This window comes from Carcharodon carcharias, chromosome 1 (genome assembly GCF_017639515.1).
Source record: "Carcharodon carcharias isolate sCarCar2 chromosome 1, sCarCar2.pri, whole genome shotgun sequence".
Classification (NCBI taxonomy): domain Eukaryota; kingdom Metazoa; phylum Chordata; class Chondrichthyes; order Lamniformes; family Lamnidae; genus Carcharodon; species Carcharodon carcharias.
In genome coordinates this window covers 15,548,858-15,571,473 of record NC_054467.1, presented here as the reverse complement: position 1 = coordinate 15,571,473, position 22,616 = coordinate 15,548,858, and the positions used below count along the sequence as shown (strand labels likewise).

Sequence of the window (22,616 nt, the reverse complement as noted above, 5' to 3'; positions counted from 1 at the left end):
AAGATTTCTCCTCATCTAAAAGGGAGACCTCTTATTCTTAAACTGCATCCCCTAATTCTAGTCTACCCACAAGGGGAAACATCATCCTGATATCTAACCTGTCAAGTCAACCTCAGGGTCTTATATGTTTCAATGAGATCACCTCTTGTTCTTCTAAACTCCAATGGGTATAAGCCCAACCTGTTCAACCTTTCTTCATAGGATAAGCCATTCATCCCAGCTAAGATCAGAAGCAGATCTTGAAAGGGACTGGAAATATTATATTTTATCCTGTTGCTATTACATTTTTACATCTTGTTGGCATTAAAAACTCAATTAGAATTTCAGGAAGATGGGATTGCAAAACACTTTTTACAAGAAAGAAAAAGCCCATTGATGTTTGGTGCAAATCAGTCAAGGGAAAGAATAAGAAAGTCTCAATGCCAAATGCGAAGAATTGTAATGAGCTATCAGATGGAAATATCTTGGACATGGACGGTCACAAAGATCCCACAACTACCTAATACTGTTCCTTAGTTAGATTTACAAACTTAAGGTTTGTGAGATAGTCTTAGATTTTCTAATGAGAAGCAGATTTACTGGAAATATTGCAAGCTCATAATGTATTTATAGGATTCTTCAAGTTCAGTTCACATTAAAAATTGCTAAGGCAGCAATTCTTCCTTCCACTCAGATTTTTTATGAAAAGTATGCAACACAGTTCCACTTCTCTGTGAGTCCCATCCATTTTAGCTCACCCTCGGTTTAAAGACATTTGACAATAAATGCTGATTATATTTCAGAAAAGCATCTTTTGCTCACTGCAAATGATTTATACAAAGCAATGGAGATTAGCGTCAGGTTAAATGCCAATTTGTGCCAATATCACTGATACCAATCTCTGATTCGGTATCAAACATTTTATCAAAAAGACTTTTAAATTTTGTCCAACAAAATGTAGCACTTGATCACCTTTCCTAATTTTTGGCTCATCATTCATATCTTTTTCATATGTCTTTGTGAAGCATCTTGGGTCGTTTTTCTATGTTGAGGGTTTATATAAATGCAGGCTACTGTTTAATATTTGTTCAAAGTAATAATGCTAAATTTCATGCTAACATTTATTTGTTAATGATCTCTCGTCATTCTATCTTAGAACCCATCTTCTATCACAAACCAAATCTTACTTGCCCATCATAGACTCGCTGACCAATGCTGGTTTCCTGTCCAAGGGATTGAAATTAAAATCTTCATCTTTGTCAAATCTGTGGTTTTGCCCTACCTTATGTCTACAATCCCCTTCAACTTTATATCCCTTTCCACACCCTTCCCATTCTGCGACTGTGACCTTTCTTGCATTCTCCTCTACTGGTGATGAAGCTTTCAACCACTTTATCTCTTTTCCTTGGAATACCATCCGTAAACCCTACAACTCTCCCAGCTTTTAAAAATTGGATCAAAATGCATATTTTTGACCAAGCTTTAGGTTTGACTCTCCTAATCTGTCACTCCAAGGCATAACAGCCAACCCCCAAATATTCCTATTTGCCTTGGGACATTTTTGTTCATGATAAAACATGCTATATAAATACGTCAACAATGACTTTCTCTCCTAAATCAGGTGGTCATATGTGTTTGAGTCCTGGAGATGGGGCTAGAACCTAAGGTAACATCTCAGTGCAGTACAGAGGATGGTGGTCTTGTGGCGTGATGAATAGCATTCCCTGCCTCTGAGCCAAAAACTCCGGGTTTGAGTCCCACCCAGGGAATGGCCAAGGAAGCTGCATTCACAAAATGCCCAAACAGGTTGATTATCAACCTGCAAATCTTGCCATCACAGGCCATTGGAAGGCATTAAGAGTGGGAGAGATTCCTAGATAGTCATGTGACGGAAAGAAATTTGGAACCTCAAGCATCACTATCCAGACTATAACATGCATGTTAAAGTGCATGTATCCACAGCAGCTAGGATTCCAAGTGAACTGTAACACACCCTAGTACCGAGCACATGTCATATTGGCAAAGGTGCCTTCGTTCAAATAAATGTTAAACCTCCTGCCTATAAAAGATCCCATGAAACAATTAGAGCCAGAGCAGTAGAGTTTTCCTGGTGTTCTGACAACATTTATCCCTCAATCCAATACCAAAAATAAATGATGATTTATCTCATTGTTGCATGCAAAATTGGCTTCCTACATAACAGTGACTGCACTTCAAAAAAATTCATTGGCTTTGAAGCACTTCAGAATGTCCTAAAGACATGAAAGGCAGAGTATAAATGCGAGATCTTTCCTTTTAAAGCTTGTTGTTGCAATGAAAGGACAACTAAAAGGACGAAGTTTAGCTGACTTCATCACAGTAACGTTGCCGTGATTAAAAATAGACAGGAATTGGAAGCACTGATATAATATGCAGTCAGCAAAAGAAGTGAAACTTGGAAACAGGGTTACTTTAGAAGAATCAGGACTTTCTGATGGGAGATGAGAGTTGGAGTACTTAAACATTGGCCCATCAGAATGTATGTGTGAAGTGCTTATTTGGTGATCTGGATCTGCTATTGTTCAAATACTTTTCTACTGTAAAATCTGAAAAATACTTAAATACTTTTCTTAAAAAGATCTGTTTGGCTTACAATTGATTTCATTAACTATCTCAGCTCTCAGAAGATTTCAGATCTTGGATCAGTGACATTTTAGCCCACAGTAAAATATAAAATAAATAAGGTTTTACCTTCTGATTTGCCACATCAGTTAGTTCCACAAAACCTTTGAGTTTAATGTCATAGTCCCTCATTAGTTTCCAATGGTCTCCGTCAATTCCAACGCCAACTTTTTTAACCGCTTCATCTTCCAGCAACCTTTTGAGTCCACTTGGAAATCCTAAAACCAAATTCGTATTATCAATATAGATTCAACTCCTCTGATAAAACTCTACTTTGGCTATTATTATAAACCAGGCCTCATGTGAAAATAAAAGCGTACTGCCTACAACACAAATCTACTTGCTCAATCAGGGGTCCGTGATCCCCTTGGAGTCCAAAGAGGCTTTCAAGGGTTCTGCCATCTTTCAAGAATAAAGCTTTTTTAAAAGTTTAATTCTGCAAGCAGAGTCAACAAAAAAAAATGAGCACGAGTGGTTACTATTGATGTCAGTGGTGCCCTGTGCTTTACTAAGAATGAGACCTCGAAATCAGCTATATGCTTCTTTTGCCCAACTCCAAAAGATAGACTTGATTCATTGCACTGTGAGGTTAGTTCCAGGTGATGCCACTGCTAATGTTGGAGGAGAGGAGCAAGACCCTGTCCCCTCTCCTCCCTAACCCCTTACCGAGAATTGGCAGCAGGTTATTTTCCCGGCAAGCCATGCGGCACAGGCTCCCCTGACACAACTTTTAATTTTGGGAAGTAGAACAACAGATTAGTGGAATTTTTTTAAAAAAGGAAATGTTGGGAACACTCAGCAGGTCTGGTAGCATCTTTGGAGACAGAGTTAATGTTTCAGGTCGATGAGCTTTCATCAGACCTGGGTAAAGTGAGAAAAGTAAAAAGTAAGCGTAAGGGATGGAGGGTGGATGAAGAACCAAAGGGAAGGTAATCGGGTGGAAGACAGGCGAGATTAAATGACAAAAGAGTCGTGCTGCAGGGCCAAAGGGAGTGGTAATGGGACAAGAAACAAAAGATGTGTTTAGAGGAGATATGAATAGGAGAATGATAAACGGTTGCTGTCATAAAACAAAAACAAAGGAAAAACGAGAGTAAAACTAAATCCTGCAGAGAAAAGTGAAACAAAATGGGGAGCAGAGGTTAGAATCTAAAATTGTTGAACTCAATGTTGAGGAGCGGGCAGTCATGAAAGTTTATATTGGGAACTGAGCCTGTAGTTTAGGCGCATATCATATATGACGATCCATCTACTTTTCTGTTAAGTGCAAATTGTTGCTGGTTTTTACATGACAGGAGGCAATCTTTTAAAAAAAAAGCTGTGCTATTTGGAATTTTTTCAACTTGAGAGGGAGGCCTCAGAAGCAAAAAGGTTGAGAACCTCCGGCCTAGGAAATGTTTCATTTTCCAAATCTTTTGCTATTTATTATTGTATCCATTGGGACTTTATAAGTTTTAAAAATTGTATCTACTTATTTCTCACCCTCTTGGATTCTCCAAATCCAGGTGATTACTGCTTCAATACTGCAAGCAGGCAATTTGTAATCAACCCGCTGACATATACCCCTCAGCAACCACCTCAGTTAACAGCACAGCCAATATCATAAACTGACTATGTGGGCGTCACAGTAGTTGGAGGGAATAATAATCTATGCTTTGCGTTCTTCCAAATGTGTATTCTAGAACACAAGTTCTCATCCATTGATGCAGGCTGTATGATCCTCCAACTAGAATGAAGGCTACATTTACTTATTAACATTGAAATTGCTACTGTGACATTTACTGTCTATAACAATTGGAACAGGGTCACAGGGAGAATATTGTGCCTGGACATTGGTAGGGATTGGTACAATCTGGCTGCTAGTCAAGCTATAACTTACATTTATACAGCAGTTTTAACCTCCTAAATCGCTTCACATGGACAGAGGTCAGCCAGGGAGCACTGGAATTGTTGAGTTGGAGTGTATAAGTGGGGAGGACTGTATATAGAATAGATGGGTTTGGTTTGATGGGCTTAAAGTCCTTTTGTTACACTAAACTTTCTTCTGAACTTTCTTCCTCCAGCGAGCCATGCTAGAACCTGCAAATGTGTAGGTGTCAGATAAAGATGGGGTTGGACTCAGCCGTTAAACTGTTGCTAGAGCTGGTTTATACAGGAAAAGCAGTTGCTTCTGTGAGATACCTAAGGATTGCTAGCACCCACCTACCACTGTGAGAGGAAGGGAGAAAGATAAGTGATAAAAACATATCAAACTTTAACCTGACATGGAAGAGATATGGAACAGGTAGCACTTGTTCACAGAGGCACACAGTTGAATAAGTGCGACTTTTCCAACCTTTCCTTTTATATATGTCGGAGGCCACTCCATATCAAACCCAATGGCTGATTCCTTTGGAACAGAAGACCTAAAACAAAACAAATTATATTTTATTCAAAAAAAATGACTGGCATTTATAATCCGTAAATATTAAAAATATGAAATTAAAATCCACAGTTTTATAAGAGGGAAATTGATCCCTCCTCTTTAAAGATAAAAACTGTTAGAAAAAAATAACAAATATTCATATATACATGTTTCCATTTTTGTTACAATTCTAACAGTGCAAGAAATTTGAATTGTTAGCACCTAGGGCTTCTCCTACAGATACCCATTTTTGGGGAAGAACAAAGGGGCATATTGCACAATTATTTTACCCACTTATCTATTATTTGTTCTTTTCTGGTCTCCCCCAGATTGTTCAAAAAAGACCTGTTCCCAGACCTGCACCAGTGCCGCTCAAGCTAACACCTAAAACAATTACAGCAGCCAAATGATAACGGCACCTATTATTTTCTTCCATGCTCTGTGAGAAAACAATCTATTTTTGATTGATGCCTCTCTGCAGGGTAGAGACTGATATCACTGGTTCATGAAAGTATGCAACTCTTGGTGAACCAAGCCTTGGAAATAACAACCAAGAGACAATCTAGGCACCAATCATTGTGCTGCTTCCAAACCAATGTACAATAAATATAGGGTATTCAATTTAGTTTCAGAGACAAAATATAGCTCACTTTCAGAAATCTTACCTTAAATCTTCTGATAGGAAAGAACAGTCATTTGCTTCATAACTGAAGATAATGGATCCAGGAAAGTCCAAGAAGGGAAGTCTGTCCTCCAGAGCATTTTTCTTGATGCAAGAAACCTTGAAAACAAGAAAACCATTTTTTCCTCCTCTGTTTAAATGAACACCTACTTGTCATGCCGTCCAATGAAGCAATATCTCATAGTGTGGAGTTATACTAATCCACTGCCTCACAAAGCAGGCTCCCTACTGATTCCCTACACAGAAATGTCTACTCTCAGCTCCATAACTGGGGTAGCAAATTGCCAAAAGGAAAGAGTGAGAGTTGATTTTACACTGCTGGTTCGGTTAACCCATGCAAATTTTTCTCCTCCCAAACAGCAGCTCAAATAAACAGCAGTAGCAAATGCCTGGAAAAAGGATGTCTGTTTCCTCAATAGAAGAATTATTCATGGTCGCAAAGTGATTTGACCCAGCATTAGACTCCAAAAGTCACAGTGCAGTTGTTGGGTAATTGGCTAAATCATGGGCAGTTGCACAAATTATTCTCTCAGTCATACTAAGTTTCTCCCCCTCAACAACACTTCAATTTTTACCAGCTGCTGCTCTCAAGTACTGGGACTCTGCTCCTTTCAACCCACCCAATGGTGAAGCAAATTTTCACCATTCCTAGGAAAGTTAACTAGATTTGTTGGGGAAGATTTAAACTAACATGGTGGGGGGATGGGGAGGAGAAAAGCAGAAGGGAAAGCGTGCTCAAGATTTATAGTAATAAGCTGATGATACAACAGTATAAGATAATAAAACTGAATCCAGAAGAAAAATTGCCAAACCAAGCAGAGAACATCAATGATATCAAAAGGAAATTGAATAGGTACAAAATAAATTTGCAGGGCTATAGGAATAGACCTGGACAAATGGGACTGACTGGATGGCTCTACACACAGCCAGCATGGGTTCAATGGGTCAAGTGGCCTTCTGGTGTAATAGATGACTCTGTGCCTCGACATGTTAAGGAGTGTAACAAACATAATTGCTGAACTGGAATCCTTGAGTAATTTGGTTGCAACTAGGGTCAGAATTAGCAGTTAAATATTTTCAGGTACAAAAGATTCAGATAGGATAAGGAAGGAAGGGGTAAGTAATAGAGGTAATTAGGAGCAATATCATAGCACTGGAATATAAGGAACTAAACAGGCAAGTGGACCATGCAGAATCCCTTTGTACAGAACTGAGCAGTGAATGAGAAATGAATCACAGTACTGGGAGCTCATTACTAACTATAGTACATCACACTGATCAAACACTTGGTCAACGCAATGAATTTATAGAGTTCAGGAGTTAAAACTCCACCGTTGCCAAGTTGTAAAAGCTATTTTTTGCAGCCAGTGAGAAATTAATAAAATCTTCTGGATTGGCATTAAAAATGCAACTGGTTCACTAGCATCCTTCAAAGAAGGAAACCTGCCAACTCATTCTAGTCTAGATGTGGCTCCAGTTTCACACCATTGACTGTTCGTGTCTTAAGTTATACAAGCAATCGCTTCAGGGAGAGGCAACTAGGGCCAGGCAATTAATACTGCCTTGTCAACTTCCCAAAAACATTTTTTTTTAAATTAACAACAAACAACAGAAAAATGTTAACAGCAAGAGCTGCAGGGAGAAAAAGTACAAAAAGAGACTGGAAAATGTTCATGAGAAGGGGGAGTTTTTGCTTGAAACAAAACAAACAATCACTATGTTGCCCCTCCAGTCGAAAAGCAGAGCACATAGGAAACCTAAAGGTAGGGGGACATTTGAGACACAGATTAAAACAGAATTAGATGCAGTGTAGAAATAGCAAGGAAAAGCAATATCATGGGCAAGGACACTTAATTGGATACGGTGAACTTGCAAATGATATTAATTAGGCTGCAACTTAGGAACCCCATTAAAGGACAGATATAGCCAAACGAAAAGGTATAGAATAGATTCACAGGGATGATTATACTTATGGGTAGAGGCTTAAGAAGTCAGAGTCATAATTGGGAAGCATTCAGAAATGTTTAATTCCTAGAGCAAGCAAGGCCTGAATCTTTTACAATGCTGTATTACTTTCTGTGCAGGAGTATGTGTGTGTGCTGCAGCAGAAACTTTTTCAGTGTCATTTCTATTAAAGCTAAGATGAAGGCAATATTAATAACAGTAGATGCAATCATATCTTTCTCTTACTGATCACGTCAATACATCTTCTTGGTACAAACACATGATAAAGTTTCACACTCTATTTCCACCTTTTGCGTGTTACTATCAAGGTTTAAAAAAAAAACACCCAGTCACTTTGGAAGTAAAATACAACACCTTGTAATGTTTGCCCTAAACAAATTAAAAATAATGAAGTCATATCTTTCAAACAACGGAGTCATGCAAGAACTGATAGAAAATTTGCCAGTTATTCCTATATACCTTCTGTTGCTTTTCGTCTTTTTTTATTTCTTCCAAAGCCATCCATTCCGGTAGTTTACGTGGCTCAGCGGTCATCTTCTCACCGTTTAATGCATCCTTTTCAAGGTTTCCTGCCGAGGTACGGAAAAAAGTTGTTTTTAATTGATAACACTCTGAAACACGCCAGATCAAAAGTAGACCAAAGGGAAAGATTCTGTCAAAAACAGAGTACTTAATAATCTCACGTCCCGATTAATTTCTGCCCTTCGCCAATCACCAGGGAATGGATGTCAGATTTCCAGAAATGTAAGAAGTCAAATCATCGTGGTTTTGCCATTTCAATTTTGACCACATATTTTTCAGTATCTCAAATCACTCACAAAAATGTCCCATGGACAAATGGATATTCATTTGTACTTGTTCCAAAATGCTTTTACATATTCTTGAACAGGTGGTTATTTCTGACAGTGGCCGGTGTTTAAGGCTGATACCGATACTTGATCGGCCTTCGAGGTGAAAATGTTCATTATCTCGGGTGTGTGGTAGGGTTCCAGTGGGTATGTGGGTGACTGCTAAGGCCAATCTGCCCCTGAAGGTTCTGCTGCAAAGAGGACCCAACTGATGTTCGAAGTCTGCCAAAGGCTCCACTTGCTTTGGCAATTCTTGCATGTGTCTCATTGTCTAAACATGGAGAACTCAAGAGAGTGTGCTGCCCGAGATAATTGAGCGTGTCCACTGCCGACAAGTTCTGATCAAGGACCAAACCGTGGGTTCGAGATAGGGCTTTCCTGCAGCAGGCTGGTACATCACTTAAGATTTCTTCGTGCTCAGAACGCTGAAGTTGCCGCATGCATTAGGGAACAAGACCCCAGCTCTGAACTGGCAGCTATCATACAGTTATCGACAAACAGGAAATCACAAGTATGTCCTTGGAAACCTTGGTCTTTACCAGAAGTTGTCTCAGATTAAGTAGCTTCCTATCCATGTGATATCTGATTTCGATGCCAGAATCACCATCATGGAAGGCATGGAAGAGCATGCTGGAGAAAAACATGCTGAAGTGGGCTGGGGTTAGCACGCAGCCCTCTTTAACTCCATTAGTAACTAGGAATGGGTTAGAAGACTCAACATAATCTAAGACACGCGGGAACATGCTGCCATACAACTGCCGAACCACTGTGATGAATTTCTCAGAGCAGCCAAATTTTTCCATTATCTTCAAAAGGCCCTGGTCAGGTGAACAAACATGGTACAGGAGTCCATGTTAACCTATACAACTGGAAAAGAACCCGCCAATCTCACTCCTTTCCATCGCTTGCAAAATCTTCACCAGAATCCTTATGAACCACGTAGTATAACACCTCAAACTAGGATCTGCTGCCAAAGAGTCAGCAGTTTCAAAAAAGGCCAAGGAACCACCAATACGGTGATTGCAGTGAGACAGCTCCAGGAGAGATACGGAGAACAGAACATGGACCTCTACACCAGGTTTGTTGAGAATGTGAGCCTGGGTTACTAGTACAAACCTGTACAAACATACTCATTTGCTAAACAATAGGGAGATAGGAATTGTAAGTCAAAACTGACAAAAGTCCATCTAACAACTCTCTTAGGAGCCGTATTATACAACAATAAGGATGTTGTTACCTAATGTTAACAATCAATCTCAATCAGTCTACCACAGACCCAGGCACGAGGCAAGGAAAACCTCAGTGGTGGAGAACTTTGTGAACCATGGGTCCAAAATCCCCTTTTCTTCTCAAGCACACTGTTAAGTGTTAGAAAGACCCAGTCCGGACAGTAGATTACATAGTCTAGACTGACACTTCAATGCTGCATTCTTCCAGATTGAACAGTGAATCCAGACCTCGTCAGATGGGCATAAAAGATTCAAAGACACAATTTAAAGAAGAGCAGGAGAATTCTCCCAGTGTTCTGGCCAATGGTAGTACTATAGAGTCTTTTGAATACATCTGAGGATAAGACAGATCTCAGTATAACGCCTGTCTGAAAGACAGCACTCTCAATACTGCAGTGAAGTAACAGCCTGACTAATGCACTTAATTAAGTTTCTGGAGTGAGACTTGAATCCACAATGTTTTGACTTGGAGAAGAGCATTACCACGATCTGAAAGATAAGAGAGTTGTCTCTGGCACACAAGTTGTTTCTGTGTCCTGGACTGTTGTCCAGCAGTCTGCAGAAACAGCTGCTCAACCACCAATTCTAACACTGTCTGCTGTGACCATCGAGAAGAAAACAATTGCATTTATTATAATACCTTTCACACTTTCAGGGCTTCCCTAAGTGCTTTACAGCCAATGAAGTATCACAGAATTGTTACAGAACAGGCCATTCAGCCATCATGTCTGCATCAGCTCTCCAAATGAGCAACTCACCTAATGCCATTCCCCTGCATTTTCCCCATAACTTTGCATATTCTTCCTTTTCAGGGAGGTCTAATTCCCTTTTGAATGCCTCAATTGAACCGCCTTCACCACACTCTCTGGCAGTGCATCCCAAACTTTAACCACTCGCTGCATGAAGAAGATTTTTCTCATATCCCTTTTGCATCTTTTGCCAATTACTTCAAATCTGTGCCCTCTCTTTCTTGATCCTTTCACAAGCAGGTCCATTTGAATATCCCTTTGAAGTCTCCTCTCAGCCTTCTATGTTTGAAGCGGAGCCACAATATAGGAAATAAAGCAGCCAATTTGCACACAAGGTCCTACAAGCAACAATGGGGCATTATCAGATAATTTGGGTTAGTGATATCGGTCGGAGGATAAAAATTGACCAGGCCAAATTCACCTGAAACAACATAACAACATGCTGGGCTTGCAATAACATCCCTTCTGAAAGACAGCATCTCTGACAGTGTAGCACTCCCTCGGTATTGGATTATATGCTCAGGTCTCTGGAATAGAAATTGATTCCACAGCTTTGTGACTTGGATGAGTGTGCTGTCCCTGACTTATTCGTTGTCTATGGTGTTCAGGGCTTTTAAATCACAGAACATAAAAATAAGAAATAAGCAGGAGTAAGCCTCTCAGCCCATCGACACTGCTCCGCCAATCAAAAGGATCATGGCTGATCTGATTGTTGCCTTAATGGTGCTTTCTTGCCTGTCCCCCATAACGCTTGACTCCCTTATCAATCAAAAATCTAACACAGCCTTAAATATAATCAATGACCCAGCCTCCACTGCTCCCTGAGGAAGAGAATTCCAAAGACTAATGATCCTCTTGAGAGAGGAAATTTCTCATCTTCATCTTAAACGGGAAACTCATTTTTCCCCCACCTGAGGAAATGTTCTCTCAGCATTTACCCCAGGGTGACCAACTCTCACAGAGAAAAATAAGGGCTACTGGTATGGGGGTCTGTTACAGCCTGTTGGGAAGGTAGGGCAGGAGGATGGTGGGGAGGCTGACAGAAGGAAAAAATGGGAGGAGAGCAGTTACCACACATGTACAAGATTTAAAGGCCCGAATTACATGAAAATCCATGTCCTGAATACATGCAACCCAGGGTGTGGAACAGTTGGTTCAATTACAGGACAACCCATAAAATAAGGGACGTTTGGTCACCCTGATCTACCCTGCCAGCCCCATCTGTTTCAATAAAATTGCTTGTCATTCTTTTAAACTTCACTGAGTAATAGACCCAATCTTTCCTTCTGAGACAACACCCCTCATCCCAGGAATAAGCCTAGTGAACCTTCTTTGAACTGCCTCCAATGCAAATATATCCTTCCTTAAGTAAGGAGATCAAAACTGTACACAGTGCTGCAGGTGCGATTCCAACTATGCCCTGCACAGTTGTAGCCAGACTTCCCTACTTCTGATCTTTATGTGGAACTTTCCTTGTTCCAGTCCTACTCCGGCCCCCTCCCACAACTCTTTCTCCGGTAAATCAATGATTACTTCGGTGCTGCTTCATGCTCTCGTCAGGACCTGGAAAAATTTATTAATTTTGCTTCTAATTCCCACCCCTCCATCATTTTCACATGGTCCATCTCTGACACTTCCCTTCCCTTTCTTGACCTCTCTGTCTCAATTTCTGGTGACAGACTATCCACCAATATCCATTACAAGCCTACCGACTCCCACAGCTACCTCGACTACAGCTCCTCACACCCCGCTTCCTGTAAGGACTCCATCCCATTCTCTCAGTCCCTTCACCTCCGTCGCATCTGTTCTGGTGCTACCTTCAAAAACAGTTCCTCTGACATGTCCTCCTTCTTCCTTAACCGAGGTTTTCCACCCACGGTAGTTGACAGGGCCCTCAACCGTGTCCGGCCCATCTCCCGCGCATCCGCCCTCACGCCTTCTCCTCCCTCCCAGAAACATGATAGGGTCCCCCTTGTCCTCACTTATCACCCCACCAGACTTCGCATTCAAAGGATCATCCTCCGCCATTTCCGCCAATCCAGCATGATGCCACCACCAAACACATCTTCCCTTCACGCCCTCCGTGACACCCTGGTCCACTCCTCCATCACCCCCTACTCCTCAAACCCCACCTACAGCACCTCCCCATGCAAACACAAAATATGCAACACCTGCCCCTTCACTTCCTCTCTCCTCAACGTCCAAGGGCCCAAACACTCCTTTCAAGTGAAGCAACATTTCACTTGCATTTCCCCCAACTTAGTCTACTGCATTCGTTGCTCCCAATGCGGTTTCCTCTACATCGGAGAGACCAAACGCAGACTGGGTGACCACATTGCAGAACACCTTCGGTCTGTCCGCAAGCATGACCCAGACCTCCCTGTCGCTTGCCATTTTAACACTCCACCCTGCTCTCATGCCCACATGTCTGTCCTTGGCTTGCTGCATAGTTCCAGTGAAGCTCAACGCAAACTGGAGAAACAGCACCTCACCTTCCGACTAGGCACTTTACAGCCTTCCAGACTGAATATTGAGTTCAACAACTTTAGATCTTGAACTCCCTCCTCCATCCTCACCCCCCTTTCCGTTTCTTCCCCCTCCCTGTTGTCTTTTCCAATAATTTATATAGATTTTTTCTTTTCCCACCTATTCCCATTATTTTTAAATGTATTCCACCCATGGTTTATTTCACCCCACCCCCACTAGAGCTACCTTGCTTGCCCTACTCTCCATTCTTAATTAGCACATTCTTTTAGATAATATCACCACCTTCAACACCTCTTTGCTCTTTTGTCTGTGACATCTTTTGGTTATCTGCTCCTATCACTGCTTGCTTGTCCCAACAACCACCACCCCCCCCCCCCCCAAACCACCTTATATTTCACCCCTTTCCTATTTCTACTTAGTTCTGTTGAAGGGTCATGAGGACTCGAAACGTCAAATGTGCTCTTCTCTGCCGATGCTGCCAGACCTGCTGAGTTTTTCCAGGTATTTCTGTTTTCGTTTTGGATTTCCAGCATCCACGGTTTTTTTTTGTTTTTAATCCCTACTTGTATATTCCGTCCCTATTGCATTAAAGGCGAAAAATGAATGCAAATCAATGCAGGTGTCTCGAAAGGTGAACTGTCCAGCAGTCTGTGCAGAAAGAGCTTAGCAGGGAACGCTCTTTTAACTCTCTGTACAGTTCCGAAGAACAGTCACTCGGACTTGAAGCGTTAACTCTTGTTCCTTTTTCCACAGCTGCTGCCAGGCCCGCTGCGTTTATCCAGCGCTTTCTGCTTTTATTCCATTAACTCGGTGCATGCTGCAACCAGCAGGGGAAAAAAACCCATAAAGAGTTCGCCAACACTGGGGAAAGCCGACGCAAGTACCGGGGCTGCCAACCTCCTCCCAATTGGAACCCCTCACTCACCCGCCATCTTCACCCGCCCGACCTCGGCGGAACGCGCACGCGCGTAACCATGGTCACCTTTCCGTCGCTCGATTGGCCGGGTCTCATCCTCCTTTGCTTCCTGAGGAAGACGAGGAAAGGCGTCGTCAATGTGAACGGTATCGCCGGCGGAACCCGCCTTGGCGCCCTCTTCGGTCGTGGGGGAGACCGCGGGGTTTATATATATATATATATATAAAAAAATAAAGGAAGTGGAACTTGTATTCCGATCGAGTTCTCGGCGCAGGATTGAACGAGGCTGCTTCGTTTCCCACCCTGAGACCGCGCCCCATTCCACAACCCCGCCCACATGCCTCCGCCCCCTCGCTCCGCCCCGCCCCTGCCCCGCCCCCCCGTCTTCGCTTTCAAGGCACCGCCCCCTCCATAAGTCCACGGCCCCTCTCATCTCCGCCCCTCGCCAAGTCTCCGTCCCCCCCATCAAAAGCTCGACCCCTCCCCATGACCCCGCTCCCCAAAACACCACCACCCAAAACTCCGCCCCCTCGCACGCTTGCGCCCCCGCCCCTTCCTCTCCAGGAATTCCCGCCTCCTTTTTCCACGGACAGCGGCGGCGCCTCCCGTTGCCATGGTGATGCGGGGGGGTATCCTCCTCCTCCCCTCCCTCCCTCCAACTCCCCACTCCCCGAGCGGATGCTGAGTCTGCGCGGTGCGAACGGCCGCGTCTATGTGCGGGCGCCCGCGAGTGGCGGCCGTTGGGCGGTTGGGGAGGGGGCTCGAGCCGGCGGATTGGGAGTGACGGGGAGGCCTAGGCCTGGGCCTCGCATGGCGACCAGCGACTCTGGCAGAGGAGGAATGAGCGCCACCGGGGACATTCAGCCGGCGGCCATCGTCGTACCTCCCGAGGAGGAGGAGGAGGAGGAGGAGGGGGTGGTGGAGGAGGTGGAGGGGGAGGAGGACGAGGAAGAAGCGGAGACGGTTGTGGAGGGTGAGGCGCCCCGGGCAGCCGAGGCGAGGGATCGGAGCCCGGCCGCCGGCCCCCCCCCGCCGCCGCAGCCGCCGCCACCGCCACTACCACCGCCGCCGCCGCCGCTGCTGCTGGAGACCCAGGAGCTGGCCTCCAAGCGGGTGGACATCCAGAACAAGCGCTTCTACCTGGACGTGAAGCAGAACGCCAAGGGCCGCTTCCTGAAGATCGCCGAGGTGGTGGGAGCGGGAGGCCGCAAGAGCCGCCTGACCGTCTCCATGCCGGTGGCGGCCGAGATGCGCGACTCCCTGGGGGACTTCATCGAGCACTACGCGCAGCTCGGGCTGCCCAGCGGCGCGGGCCTGAGGCGGCGGCGGCGGCCGCCGGGTGAGGAGGAGGAGGAGCCGCAGCCGCAGCCGCAGCAACAGCAGCCGCCGCCGCCGCCGGCGCCGGCCCAACCTCCGCCCGAGGCCCAGGGCCAGGCCCAGCCGCAGCCGCAGCGAGTGCTGAAGAGCGAGTACCTGGTGCGGGAGAACCGCAAGTACTACCTGGACCTGAAGGAGAATCAGCGGGGCCGCTTCCTGCGCATCCGCCAGACCGTGAGCCGAGGCCCCGGCTGGAGCTACCCGGGGCAGACCCCGGGAGCGACCCAGGGACAGACCATTGCCCTCCCGGCTCAGGGCCTCATCGAGTTCCGGGACGCCCTGGCCCGACTCATCGAGGATTACGGAGCCGCCCCGGCGGCGGCGGCGGCGGCGGGCGGAGGGGGAGGCGGCGGCGGCTCCTCCCCGCGGGACGAGGCCGGGGCCCCCGGGCCGCCGCCCGAGCTGCCCGCCGGCATCTCGGTGCCCGTCGACAACAAGAGGTTCTTCTTCGACCCGGGCTCCAACCGCTACGGGATCTTCCTGCGGCTGAGCGAGGTGAAGCCCTCGTACCGCCACTCCATCACCGTGCCGTACAAAGCCTGGGCCCGCTTCGGCGACAACTTCCTCAGATACGCCGAGGAGATGAGGGCCATCCAGGAGAGGCGCAGGGACAGGAGGGCCGAGCTCAGCAGAGAAATCGCCGCCGCAGACAGTGCAGAGGAGGAAGAGGAGGAGGATTGACACCCTACATCAGTGGTCCCTTTGATATCCTCTCCCCTCTTGATATCAGCTGACCTCATCATCCTAGTTTTCCCATGTTTTCAACAATGTATATTTATATAGCACCCTTAACAAAATGAAAGGCGCAGCCCCTCACTCCTTGTCGTCATCGTTGTCTCCCATTCCCCTTCTTCCCACCCCATCTCCATCATTGTCTCTCTCCCCAAAAATCCCCATCCTACTCTTTCCCTGCATATCCCTGCCTTCCAGCCTCTCCATGAATCACTGTCATTGTCTTTCTCCCCACAAAACAGCCTCATCCTCCCTCTCTTTCCCCATGAATCCCCGTCATCCTCTCTCTCTTCCTGCAAATGCCTGTCATCCTCGCTCTCTCTCCTGTGAATCCCCGTCGTCCGCCCTTTTCCCCAAGTCCCCGTCCTTTCTCTCTCCCCACGAATCCCCATCGTCCTTTCTCTCTCCCCACGAATCCCCATCGTCCTTTCTCTCTCCCCACGAATCCCCGTCATCCTTTCTCTCTCTCTCCCCCATGAATCCCCTCATCCCCTCTTTCCCCCTGTAAATCTCCATCATCCTTTCTCTCCCCCTCGAATCCCTGTTGTCCCCTCTCTCTCCTGAAAATTTCTTCCATTGTTTTTCTGTCCTGCAAATCCCCTATATCTGCATAAGATCATAAGCAGTAGGAGCAAGAGTAGACCATATGGCCCTAAGAGGCTGCTCTGCCATTAAGTATGATCATAGCTAATCTGCCTCAACTACACTTTCCTGCCCACTCACCATATCCCTTGATGCCCCGAGAAATCAAAAATCTGTCTCAGTTTATAATATATTCAACGATGCAGCATCCACATCCCTCTCAGATAGAGAATTCTGAAGATTCACAACCTTTTTTGTGGAAAATAATTCTCGTTATCTCAGTCCTAAATAATTGACCCCTTATCCTGAGACTGTGCCCCGTGTTCTAGATTCCCCAGCCAGCGGAACAGCCTGTCAATGTCTACCCTGCCAAGCCCCTTCAGAATCTTATATGTCTCAATAAGATCACCACTCATTTTTCTCAACACCAGAGGATACAGGCCCAATTTACTCAGCCTCTCATCAAAAGACAACCTTCACATCCCAGGGAGCAATCTGGTGAACATTCTTTTTACTGCCTCCAAGGCAAATATATACTCCCACATCATTTTCCCCGGACCCCCACTACACCATCACCACCAAATCGTCATCACCATCATTGTCTTCTCTTCTGCCCCCCACAACTCAAATCATCATCGTCATCTCTCCTCCCCATCCCAGATCATTTCCTCCCTCTCAGATCATCGTCTTGCCTCCCTACCCACATTATCATCATCTTGTTTCCCCTGCCCAAATCATCACCATCTCGTCTCACCCAGCCCCCGATTGTTGTCATCTTGTCTCCCCACACAGATAATTGTCTCATCTCCTCCCCTCGATCATCAAATCGTCTCCCCCTCCCTCAGTTCATTGTCTTATCGTCTTGCCTCCCCCACCCCCAATCATTACCCCATCTTCCCTTTGCACCACACCCCCCCGCCATCATCGTCATCTTACCCCTCTCTTCAAGTTTCCATCATAATTTTATTTTCCCATTCCACCCTGCCTTTAGCACCAAACCATGCTAACTGATTGCAAGTACAATGCAAAAAATTGTCTGCCTTCATTTTATTTCATTGGTTCATCCCTCGGAAAAGCAAATTTGTGGAGAAGGAGTTATGTGCTCATTTCAGCCTCCTTGAGAGGAACTAGAGTTTGCTGTGGTCAACATTGCATTTTTTTAAAAAAAACTCTCCAGCCAAACTTTCATAATTTTTTTAATTGTACAAACAAGGAGCACTTTTAATATAAAAATGCAGTTGCTTTATCTTTTTGTACAAACAGAAATAGACTGGCTTCTCGAATTGTAAAACTGTCCACGGAAAAAAATGCGCACCTATTCTCTACATGAACAGTTACAGCCTGCCTGCTGTAAGTAAAGTTGTAGCAACTTATTTCATTTGATTCACACTATATGAGCTGCATACCCATTCTCTTCCTGAATGAATCAAGCTTTTTTACAGCTTTCAAGCTATCAAAGCCTTTGTAATTGTCATTTGTGGCAATTTAAAAATTCAAGTCTTCTAAAAATTCAAATCAGCACAAAATGTGATGTACGTTTTGCATGTACTATATATTTGTGATTTTTAGTTTACCAAAAATCAGTACTTCCTAGGCAATTCAGTACTGACTCTACAATGTGTACCACATCCAGTGCACGTCTTTTCCCCCGCTATTGAAACAAAAATGGGGTTCAAAGCAGGCAATAACTCGCTAGATAGCTCAGTTTAGCTTGTCTGATGCACTTTAATCAATTTGTAACCAACAAGACTAAGTGCATTATAGATATGTTGTTCCATACTTCTGTTGAATAACCATGAGAAGTAAATTACAGACCAGTGTGCCATAGGATTAACCCCAGACAAGAAAGAACTGTCCACTCTGAATTGCAAGAATGTGTAAAATTCTGCTTTTTATTTGGACATGGTTGGTGGGGGTGGGCAGGGCAGAGAAAGAAAAGTTGTTACAGTATCTGACACGTAAAACAACCGTGACAGGTATTTAATAGCATTTTTAAAGAATCAAAATTGGCTGCTGCTCTACTTTCCCTATATTAACTGGGGACAACCCTTCAATATCTTGTTATGCACAAAGGCAGACCAGTGCAGTGCCTGTTACTTATCTAAACAAAATGGCAAACTGTAGCAATCACTTCACTTGGGTACCAAACACATTTAACAATAAACCACAGTACAATCAACTGCAGTAATTGTTATAACATGCATGGAATAGCTATGCTAATTCATGCTGCAGTTACTTTAATAATGATGTAGACCATGAATTAAGAACTTTTCCTGCAGTGCTGGGTGCAAGGCCTGAATCCTCTGCTTCATCAGAAACATGTAGGACTTTGGTTAACATAATTGCTGGCATAACTGGGGATTTTTCTGATTTGCGGGTGCACATCGTTATGACCATAGCACTCCCAAGCAGGTTATTCTGTAGTATTATGACAGCTTTTTGCACTGTGACCCGTTATCAAAGGCACATGAAGTAACTTTATAACATCAGTTGAAACAAATTCAACCTTGTGTATTTTCAAAGTTCCATTACGGTGTTCTTAAAACTAAATGCACTGCAAGACATTAGCAACCATTTCTGTAACTTGCAGAAAGGACTTGGGATATTTGGGAAATGAGTACCTCTAACTAGCAGAGCTAACATAACTTGCAAGTTAGCCCTCATTTTGCTGTCAAAGTCCTTCATCCATTGGAATTCAAACTTTGCATGAGACAATCTAGTAGATATCCAGACAAACCACCATGACTGTTGTAAAATGTCATGCAAATTCGTAGGCTGACAATCAAAATCATTTTGTTTTAAATTACAGTTATATTCTACATGTTGCACTCTTTCCTCAAGATATTTTACAGAGCATGTCACCCTTGTTAGAAAGCTGCCATTGAACTGGTGTTATGAAGTTATACATTTATTTATTGGCATGGAATGCAGGGGGAAAAAGAGAAAGGTGTTGTGTTTCATGTGTTTACATTTTGAAAAGTGTCCTGCCACTTTCCCAAAGGGGACATAGGTGATGTGTTTCATTACCTATGCATATCTACTTATGTCAAGTTTGAGTTCAGTCTCTCCTGATTTGGAGTGGTGTAATAGTTTATAATCCACAGTAAGATTACTGCAGCAGGAGAACCCTCCTTAATAAAGGGGTGCCACGCTTACCTATTTGCATCATATAGAATGTATTGCACATGTGCACTGTGCAGGTACACAAATGCTTATTTGTGCCTTCAATAATGTGCGTATTTGTGATGCAATGAAAATCAGAATAGGTAAACTATCCAGATTAAAAGTGATCAAGAAGTTTTTTTTAGTATACTTGATTTATAAAATAACAATCCTTCAAAGATTCTGTGCAATGTAGGTTATTGCACATAATTGCAATCAATCATAAATATGAGCAGAAATATGTATAAACTGTATGAAGCATTTTTACATACAGTATGGAATTTACTAAAGACCATTAGCAATAAATCTTATGAAGGCAAGTCCTTTTTAGAAATCAGTTATCATTAAACTGATTCCTTGTAATTTAGTTAGTTAATGATTGACTAGCTGGAAGACAATGGGTGCTAATTGAGTGGTTTTGATGGTACAACCCAACCATTAGTCCATCTTCCTGTACTACCAACTGTGTGGTAAGTTTCCATTTACAGCTGGTTAGCGCTTAAGATTCTCATATTTGTGTTCCATATTTTTCTTCCATGGCTGTATTCACCTTTTTGTACAAGTATGATGCTGAGCATCACAAATCTGTTGAAATTTAACACCTAGTAACCATTCTGACGGTGCAATGATTACATTTTTTAAAATCTACTTTACTCTGGTTTTCTCAGTTTTTTCACTTGGATGCTGTTAGATGGGTCTTTTTGGGTTGTATATTGCTTTATAACTTTCAGTAATGCCATTCTCGGTAAGTAAATGAGGTAAGTTTGTAGGGAAAGGTTTTACGAGTCCTGGTGTTTCTCTTGAGTTGGTCTAAAATGCTTTGTGTGACAAATCAGCTCAATTCATTTAATAGAGGGCAATTAAGTTCGATAGACTCTCAGTAGCAAATGGATCATAGAGGAGGTTAGGACACTTTCTGTTTTACTACCAGGATTTGAAGGTATCTCATTAGTAAAATGAAAGTCCCCATAGTGCTGGCTGTAAAGATTCAATATAAAATTAGTTTAATATGATGTAGTGCCTAGTTAATGCATTGACTGTATAAAACTGGCAGTTTCCTTTTGAGAAGAATGATTTGGAAATATTTTATTTTGTAATAGGTCTTGCTATTCTAAGGTCGGTTAAGGCATGTTTAACACAGACCAAATGTTGAAGCAGAGCAGAACATTTGCTCTACATCAAATCTGTGCTATATTTGAGAAGGGAGTATTTTATGCTGACACAAGGCAACAGAATTGCAAGGATGTCTATTCCCCAGAATTTGTATCACTATTCTTCATATAAACACACTTGTTTTGCTGACTCACTCCTCTCCCAAAATAAAATTATGGTAGGATCTAGTAATGGTTCAGCACTGTATCACTGGAGTTTCGCAATTCTCCAACTGCCTACAATTTGTTTTCATTGCGAAGCTCGCAACACTCTGAATATTAAGCCAGTTTGTGTAACATTTATTGCTATTGGCTCTAGATTTTCTTCCAGGTTGTATTTTCTTAGATTTAATAAGTTTTAAGATGTAACCATGCTCTTAGTTGACATGCACTGTGCTAACATCTTTGCAGACGGTGGCATGTAAGTGATTTGCAGTGCAGATTAATTTATCATGTTTATTATGTGTATTGGTAAGTTACTATTGCTGTGAACCTTGAATACATGTGTTTACTCTACTGACTGCTTGCACCCTTACCACTGTCATAATACAAGTATCTCAGTCGTATTTTTAAAGCAGTTCCAAACATGGAGATGTTTGCACATTCTGAATCTGAAGCATCGTAATTATAGTGCAATAGGCAAATGGTGAACCGTGTCAAGAGTTCTGTTTGCAACTTATGCAGCAGTACTCTGGTGTATGTATGGTCAAGCTACTGTTGTATAAAGTGCAATAGAATTTGTAAACATACTACAATTTAGAAACAGTCTAGTTTTGCTTTCCTTTCTGGGCTGGTCTATCTTTGTCTGTCAGAATGTTAATCCTTTTGATAGTTCAATTTTTTATATTATAAATATTCCCAGAATAAAATGCTTCAATTTGTTATGCACGTGTTTTGAGGAAGAAATGAGTTAATCTATGCGTGCATGCTTCTATGTAATATGTAGACATATTAGATCAAGATTACACAATCAAAATTTCAACACCATTTAAGAATGAGAAGGTAGTTCAGTAGTAAGAGTGCCTACTATGATCGAAATGAAGAATTGGAATACAGTACAAAGACCTAAATAGCACAATAGTTATTCCTATATTGATATAAAATATAATCATAAGCATGGCCACTGAAGACTGTAGTAATTAATTCTGTAAATGCTACAGTAATTTACTATTACATATTTCTTTAGAACTGTTAATCTTTGATAATATGAATAGAATTTAGTTACAGAGGAGGATGGAAAAGTGGAATCTTGGTGATAAGGTTTCTTCTGGCAGGTGTAATAGATTTGCAAGTTGTACGCATGCCATGTTTCAATATAGGTAGTCAAATGCTGTGGGACATGATGGTTCCCGTGCTACTGGTGCATTGTTGAAAACAAATATTTGGGATTAAACCATGGAAGTTACATGGTTAGGTTATACCTTAGAGTTAATTAACTTAATAAACAAGTTAATTAACAAGTCCTGAAGAAATTTTGCTTCATTTTCCTGGAAGTTTTATCTTTTATTTGCATCACGCTGTGGGGCTAGTTGTTTAATAGAGTAAATGAGAAGGTTAATTGTTTTGTACTTGGTCTGAGGGAGGGATGGATTTGATGGGTATAATGATCCTTTCTTATTTTGTCCTTAATTTTTTTTTGTTTATCCCAAGAGCAGCAATGTTGTGGGAATACTGGCACTCCCAAATTATACA

General features: G+C 43.1%; 2 protein-coding genes across 11 annotated transcripts in view; one reads left to right on the top strand and one right to left on the bottom strand.

Annotated features, from left to right (window-relative positions):
- Positions 1-15,523, bottom strand: part of wrn (WRN RecQ like helicase) — a 109,834-nt gene extending 94,311 nt beyond the window's left edge. For 6 of the 10 annotated variants that reach the window (XR_005941741.1, XR_005941736.1, XR_005941733.1 and 3 more), the window contains exons 1-5: positions 10,939-11,564; positions 8,151-8,260; positions 5,710-5,825; positions 4,900-5,045; positions 2,710-2,858 (exon numbers count right to left, since the gene is read on the bottom strand). Coding sequence is in view for 5 of the 10 variants with exons in the window: in XM_041177409.1 (XP_041033343.1) it covers positions 2,710-2,858; positions 4,900-5,045; positions 5,710-5,825; positions 8,151-8,260; positions 10,939-10,996 (579 nt within the window). In the remaining 5 variants the exon portion in view is untranslated. Of the gene's footprint in view, positions 1-2,709; positions 2,859-4,899; positions 5,046-5,709; positions 5,826-8,150; positions 8,261-10,938; positions 11,565-13,929; positions 14,030-15,060; positions 15,170-15,420 lie in introns of those variants that run through there. The other 4 variants (XM_041177660.1, XM_041177756.1, XM_041177833.1 and 1 more) reach the window with 4 other exon arrangements.
- On the top strand, positions 13,979-17,824 carry LOC121280209 (transcriptional activator protein Pur-beta-like). Its single transcript, XM_041191999.1, has 2 exons — positions 13,979-14,066; positions 14,840-17,824. The coding sequence occupies exons 1-2, from the start codon at positions 13,979-13,981 to the stop codon at positions 15,976-15,978; spliced, it is 1,227 nt and encodes a 408-aa protein (XP_041047933.1). The 3' UTR covers positions 15,979-17,824.
- The last annotated feature ends 4,792 nt before the right edge of the window (positions 17,825-22,616 follow it).

Coding starts and splice junctions, on each gene's coding strand:
- LOC121280209 (XM_041191999.1), top strand. CDS start 13,979: ATGGTCACCTTTCCGTCGCTCGATTGGCCGGGTCTCATCCTCCTTTGC. Junction 14,067..14,839: donor AGGCGTCGTCAATGTGAACG/GTATCGCCGGCG, acceptor AGGAGGGGGTGG/TGGAGGAGGTGGAGGGGGAG.